General features: G+C 50.7%; 1 protein-coding gene across 1 annotated transcript in view; it reads right to left on the reverse strand.

The window, feature by feature from the left end:
* CUNH2orf71 (chromosome unknown C2orf71 homolog) overlaps window positions 1-5093 on the reverse strand; it is an 8667-nt gene extending 3574 nt beyond the window's left edge. Inside the window, exon 1 of the mRNA XM_011370764.1 lies at window positions 1402-5093. Coding sequence (XP_011369066.1) covers window positions 1402-5093 — 3692 coding nt within the window. The remainder of the gene's footprint in view (window positions 1-1401) is intronic.
* Between the last annotated feature and the right edge of the window lie 1990 nt (window positions 5094-7083).

Genomic DNA, 7083 nt, shown 5'->3' on the forward strand with positions numbered 1-7083 from the left:
GATTTAAGAAAAGAGCAATGTTACATTAAGATTTTTGCAAAAATAATCAATACTTCATTTCTTTCAAGTGGCTGGGGAAGTTTATATAACTATAATAATGCACAACTTTCCCAAGATAACATCTTTATTTAAAATTGACTGCCGACTTCTTTGTAAAAAAAATGACCATTTATGCCTCAACAGATTGTGAAGTCTGTAACACGTATCACACTGGCAGAAATTAACGGCTGATTTACACAGTCGTGGACAATGCAAACACCAGCAAGGACTGGTGCTGGTCGAGCTTTGTCTGATCTGGTATCAAGACACAGTGATAAGAGTTCTTCTTTAATAGGCCTCCGATTTACAGTTTTTTCCCTATGCTACAATTCTGGAAAAGACACATTTCTGCATATTCTCTGTAAAATAACCGCTTGAGCATACAAGTCCTTTCAGTGCTCAGGCAGGCTATACTTTGACTCCTGGCCCATGGCAGCCACGTGCCCAGGCCCGTCTATATAGCTGGGCCAACACATGCAAGTCAGTTGGCTTCATGAGGAAGCATACTTGGAACTCAGTTTGCCCAAAGGCAAGGATAGAAACCCTTCCACCTGAATTCTGGTGCTTGGTGCTCATGAAGAGTCTTGTTCTTACTTTCCATACTTCTGAAGGGAGAGGTGGAGATGAGGCTGGGTTGGATCAATGGGGGTAGGCACTGGGGGAATGGGGCAACCAAATATTTACATTCCACACCTCCAGGACCAGCCACTCCCAAGACACGTCCCCTGGGTGTCCCTAAAACACTTTCAAGGGGTCTATGAGGTCGAAACTATGTTCATAATAATACTAAGATGTTATTTGCCCTTTTCACTCATTCTTTGACCAATGTAGAGTGGAGTTACTGTCAACCTGATGTGTGACATCACAACAGGTTGATGACAGCAGCAGATCTGAGAATCCAGCTGTCTTTCTGTGAAACCAGACGCACTAAAGAGATTTGCAAAAATATAAGACGGTGCCACTCTTTGCACTAATATTTTTGTTGTGGAAAATAAATATAGTTAAATTTCATAAGAATGTATTATTTCTGTTAACATATAATAGAGCCATTTTTGTTTTTTAAAATTAATAAATATTTCAAAGATTTCTTAATATTAATTTTTTTTAACATAGTAAGAAGTGATAGATGCAACCCACCTACACAATTAAATCTCTTTTTAATTAAAATCTTTCTCAGGAACTTGAAATGAGTGTCAGATGAAAGCGTAGTTCCTCTAGGTTTTGGGGGGACATTCCTAGACCCCTTTTTCCAACCGCCTCTTCCCTTGGAGCACAGTTTGAAAGCTACTGACTCAGATGATCCTAAGGGCCCTTCAGCTCTATTCCAATAACTGAGATCCATGGCGCAAGGACCGTCCTTACCTGCTCTGGCCAAGGTGGGGTTCACAAGCATTGCTGGTGGCTCCTGGGACAGACGGGCGAAGGCGGACACCTGGCTGGCGGTCAAAAACTGTCCTCCTGACGAAGGGCTGAGGGTTGAGGGCACACAGAGCCATTCCTTGTTGTGAGCCCATCCTCAGTCGTGGTCCTGAGCTGCTCCTCCAGCATCCTGTGGGAGTCCCACGAGGGCCTCCAGTTTCATGTGGCAGAGATGGGGTGCGTGGCTGGGCTGTTGAGAATGGCGATTTACCTTCAAACAGAGAGGAGGTAGCTGGGCAAAATAGGGAACACGAGTTCCCAGACGCTTTGGCTGCAGCTGCCGGACTGTCTTCAGAATCTCCTGTCTCCTTGGGGCCCTGAGGCGGGGATACTGGGGGTGATGGGGAGGGGCCAGAGGCAGGCGAGCTTGCTTCTGCGTGCTGGGTAGGGGAGCTGGAGACCTTGCGCTGAGCCAGGGGGCTCTCTGGGAGAGGGCTGGGCAGCTCATGCTGGGGTGGTGGGGAAGCTCCTTTCTTCACTGCTGCAGGACTCGCCAGAGGGCTGAGCGTTGGGCTGGGGGACCCAGGCACAGAGGGGCCAGCTGGCTGGTCAGGTTTGTGAGAGGAGGGCAGGCCTGGGTGCTTCTTGTCTGCTCTGGGTGCCCAGTGTGCCCTTGTGGGGGAGGCCTTCCTGACCAGTTGGGGGTTTCTCTCTGGGCTCTGCTTTGGGGTCTCAGGAGAAAGTGTCCCTTGAGTTGGTCTGGGCATGCTGAGTTCCAAGGTTCTGTTCTGTCTAGATGTGTGGCTGCCATGGTGCCAGGGGATTGCTCTCTGGGGCTGCTTGGAGAGGCCGGCGGCCCTGTTCGCTCGCGCCTGACTCTGAGCCCCGCCGCCCTCCACCTCTGGGTTTCTGCTGGTTGGCAGGTGGTTGAGGTCCAAGGCCAGCTTTCCAGGATCGCAGCCACTCTTGCTGCTCCCTGGCCCTGTGCTGTGGGGCCTAGTGGAGGTGGCACTGGTCCTGCTGGGCAGCAGGTCAGTGGGGCTCATGGAGGCTCTTAGCTTTGGGGAAGCCCACGTTCTCCAGGCAGGGCCAGCTCCTCCCAGCTCTGGCATGTGGGGCCTGCCAGGGCAGCTTCCTGCTGGCTTACTGCTTTCGGGGGGCTCCAGAGAAGTGAATGATTTGTCCATCAGGATTTCCAGAGGCGGTGGAGGGAGGTGCTCTGGGTCCTCCTCCACGTCGCTGTTGAAATCCTCACTCTTGGATGCCTCTGCTGTCAGCAGAGGGGGAAAGGTAGTAGCTAAGGGCCTCCAGCCTGGGTCCCCCAGGGGAGATCCCCTGCCTGCTGCTGGAGAAATTCGGGGCTTTGGATACAAAGGAGCAAGCCCCCTATAAATGGGAAATCTGGGAGGCATGATGGGGACCCCCCACTTCCTGAGACAGGGGCTTGGCCCAAAGTCCTTGGACTCCCCCAGTGTCCTCAGACCCTCAGTGGGACTGAAAGTTTCAATGAGTTTCTTGACAGACATTCTGGTGGGATGGCCTCTGACGTCCCAGTCCGTGGCCTCAGGAGCCTTGCCGGCCTTCTCCTCTGACGAGATGGCGTCTGGAAGCCCCTCTGCTTTCTCCTGCCAGGGCTGTTCACCTTCAAGGCGGGGACTGCATTTCTGCAAAATGCTCTTGTCCTGACTTGGCAAAATGCTGAAGTTCTTGGTGAGGGATGCCTTCAGCTTGCTGATGGTGCTGCTCGGGGCGACCCTGCACTGGTTGTGCAGCCTCAGAGACGCTGCTCTGGGCTGCAGAACCTGCTCCTGGCTCTGCCCCTGCCGATGTGCGCCCAGGGCGTAGAACACCTCCAGCCGCTGGCCGAGGTCTCTCTGGACCTTCTGCAGCTCCTGGAGGGTGGGCTCCTCCATGCGGCCCTTAAGACATGCCTCTGACTGGGACCTCCTCTGCCTCTCGGGGGTCCTTCTGCTGCCACTGACTGAGCTAGGTCTCGGTGGGACCACTGTCCTCTCTTCCTCCTCAGCCCAGTCCTGGTGTTGGGAGGGCACAGGGACAAACTTGATCCTTTCGCTGATTGCTTCCTTCATCTTCAGAATCATTTCCTGGGACTGGGAGCTCCTAAACCTTCTGGGGTGTGGCTGAAATGGGCTTTCCGGGCCAGCAGGTGAAGACCTCGGCCTTGGCTGGAAATCCTCGTCCTCTTCCTTCGAGCTGCTGTCCTCCCCTTCACTGAGGGATGGAATACTCGTCCACCTGGAGCCTTTAGAAAGATGTGCTTCCTCTGAGATCTCGGGCCCAAAGGAGTCACATGGAGTGCTCTTGCCCCACCCCAGAGGCCTGGAGGTAGTATTTTCTGGGCCCGTGCTGCAGGGGCCTGGGCTCCCTGATCCTCTCTGTGGTGCTGGCTGAACTTTTGCCATTGGAGGCCTTGAGAGTGGGCAGTCTTGGGGTCTGTCTGAACCCATCCAAAATGGACTTTGCTGCCAAGTATGTCCCGACAGCCTGGCTTCCACCATGGGTGAAATTCCCTGCCTTGATTCTGCAGGCTCCGACCCTAAGTCCCAGCTGGCTTGCTTGCTCAGCTTGTCCACCAGGTGCACGGACTCACTGTCGGCACCAATGCCACTGTCCTCGGAGCACAAGGGTAGACCCTGCACCCTAATGTCACTGTGGCCACTTGCCAAGCTCTCCAGCTGCCCCAGAGCCCTTAGGAGGTGTTCATCCATACCCCTCTTCATGCTCAGTTTACTTCCCAAGTGGCTTGCGGTGGCTTGGAGGTAGCTGCTGGAGCCCTCCAGGAAGCTGCTAGTGACTGAGGCCACAGTGCCACTGAGCACCTGCAGCCTGCTGACTGTATACTGCAGAAGCTGTTGCAGGAGATCTGGCTGCTCCCCAGCCTCTCCTTTCCTCAATGGCCCAGCCAGATCCTCCCTAACTTCCTGGAGGAGCACTTCCCCATCCTTGGAGATCTCCCCCAAGAGCTGGTTGACCTCATCAAAGCACAGCAGCAGGAAGCTGACCATGGGCTGCAGCAGCTCCTGGGTCTGGGTGGCCTGATGTGTGAGGCTCAGAATCGCTTCGAATTTGAAGAGGCAGGAGTGCAGATAGGTGTAAGCGTGCTGGTGGGCCTTCACCAGGGGCTCGGGAAAGTCCACTTTGCCTTCAGACCCCTGAGCAGGGAGGGTGGTTTGGCAGCAGTGGCCCTGTTTGCCTGACCTGTGGCATCTCGGCTTCCTTTCCCATTTGGAGGTCTCCTGGGTATTACTTTCTTCACTCTCTTCCCCAGAAAAGGCTGTCCCTTGTGATCCACAGGAGCTCTGTGTCTTGAATGGAATGTCCTTAGCCATGTGGCTTTGTGATTTGTTCAGCTGAGATGGGGTGGTTTTGGTTTCTGTGATCAGTCCTTCCAGATCTTTCCTTTTGCCTGCAGTGGGCTCTTTTGTGAGCTGACAGGGACCTTTAGTCATGGTTTGGGTCCATTTGGGACCTGGCTGTGCCTCTGCTGGCCTCTGTTCCTGGGACAAGCACCCCCCAGAGTCATAGCAGGTGGAGCCTTGAACCAGCAAAGGGATGGAACGTCTTTCACTGCTTCTCTGACCTTCTGGCAGAATCGCTTTGGGCTTTTTAAAAAACTGGATGCCACTCTTAGCCACGCTGTTAACAATGTCGCTGTGAGAAGGTGTACACCCCATGATTTCAGCTTAGTCATCTCTCGCCTGCAAACTTCATAATTTCCAGAGAATCATATTTGAAATAGGAACAAAAGGCAGTCTTACTAGTCCATCCAGGAGATTTCCAAGGAGAATCCTTTGAAGTCCGTGGTGTCATGTTTTCAACTTGGAAATAGCTTTCTTTACTTCCCCGGCCCCACCATGTAGAGGTAGCAGCGCCTGTCGTCCTGTTGTTCTAAGTTTTGAAGCATCTGCTGTTTGTGAGCAGCAGGGCAATTGTACAAGACCTCAGTCTCGTGGATTAGGGGCCTGCATTTTGCTTGTGTCCTGACAGATGTGGATGGCAAGTGGCACTTTAAGCCTATTAGGTTAATCATGCCCTAGCCAGTCAGCACTCACAGTGTGTTCTAATATAGAACTTCTCAGCATTTACTATCTTGGGAAGCGGATTATTTTTGCACGTGCTTATGCTTTTAATTCTGTTCAGACGCCTGCCATATGAAACCTAGAGAAATGAGCCATAATTGCAAAAGGCTCTGGAAGAGACACGTTTCTGGGAAAGAAGCAAGGGCTCACCGCTTACGGATCCTGGCAGAGAGATGACCTTCACTGTATAATAAGGGCAAACCAGCCAAGTGTGCTTTAACCTGCTATGATCAAGAAGACCCCCCCTAACACACAATAGATGGTAATAGAAGCAATATACTCTTGTTTGTGCGGCTTAGAAAAAACACCACAACTCTAATGCTGGAGAACTTCTCTAAATAAGACAGTGAATAAAGAAGGCAAGGTGGCTTTCCTTTAAACAAGAAAAGTGAGTTAGATAGCAGGGAAGCCATCTCCCTGGTTTGGAGGCGGAAAGCAGAAAAACTCACTGCCATATAAATAAAGCTCAAGGCCAGTCACTATGGATCACAGAAGCTCAGGGAGACAATGCTCTCACGGAAAGAGGTTACTTTATTAAAACTTTCTCAGGAATATAAGCTAAAACTGGGCAGTGGAGAGCCATTTGGTCATCAGGAGTAGAACTTAAGGGAAAATGTGCTTTCCTTTTCAAGCATAACTTCTACTCTGTCTGACGGTGTTGCTCTTGCCTGAGGCTATGTATGAGTAAGAGCTGCCCATCTAAAAACTCCTTTTAATCTTCTTTCGCTGTTAGTGAAGTTCAGAGCAAGCGCTTGGAGAAGGGAGATGAGGGTTTAAATCCTAACTCCTCCTTTCAATTGGGGGAACTTGCACAAGTTATTTAACTTCCTTGAGGCAGAGCTCATGTTCGACATGGGGTAAATGGTACCTACTTCATGGGGCTGTTGTGGGGATTAAGTCAATTAATGCTTAAGTGCTTGGCACGGTGCCCGGCGAGTGGTAGGTACTCAGAAAAAAAAATTAAAAAGGAATTTCTTGTTCCTTTCCCCCGGGCATCTGGGCCACTTATAATAATAAAAGTCATAAGGAAATTTATTAGTTTCTCCAGGACCAAGCCCTAGTCTTTTCCTGAGTTGCCTAAAAATAATTGCCTACTGGTGGGCTTGGAGCCTCTGGATCCAGGGTTTTTGCCATTCTGTCTGTGCAGAATGGCCCTCTGCTCAGTGCCTCATTCCTAAGACCTCATTGTGTCAGTTCTCTGCTCTTAAACACACAATTCCCACTAACTGCAGGGGGAAGAGGAGCTTTCATTTAACCATTTTCCTATTTTTGGACATATAGCTTATTGACCATTTTTGAGTTGCCTAATAGAAAAAATATACCTTTGAGAATCTCCAGAAGTTGTTGAGATTGGAGTTGATATTTTGGCTTTATAGTTTTCATTTTCTCTTACTGAACCCCATATAACTAGCAAAAATGACACCGTGGGTGTCGGAGTGGTTTCAGAACGAGAAAGGACTTAGAGATACCTCGTTTGCTGTGAGCAAGCTGGAGACTGATTACTGGGGCTGTGCAAGAAGCCTGATGCCTATCACAGCCCTACGCCCCAGAGTGCATCATTAATAAAGTTCTCAGATTTGTTTAT

The sequence above is a fragment of the Pteropus vampyrus genome, unplaced genomic scaffold, assembly GCF_000151845.1.
Source record: "Pteropus vampyrus isolate Shadow unplaced genomic scaffold, Pvam_2.0 Scaffold173, whole genome shotgun sequence".
Taxonomy (NCBI): domain Eukaryota; kingdom Metazoa; phylum Chordata; class Mammalia; order Chiroptera; family Pteropodidae; genus Pteropus; species Pteropus vampyrus.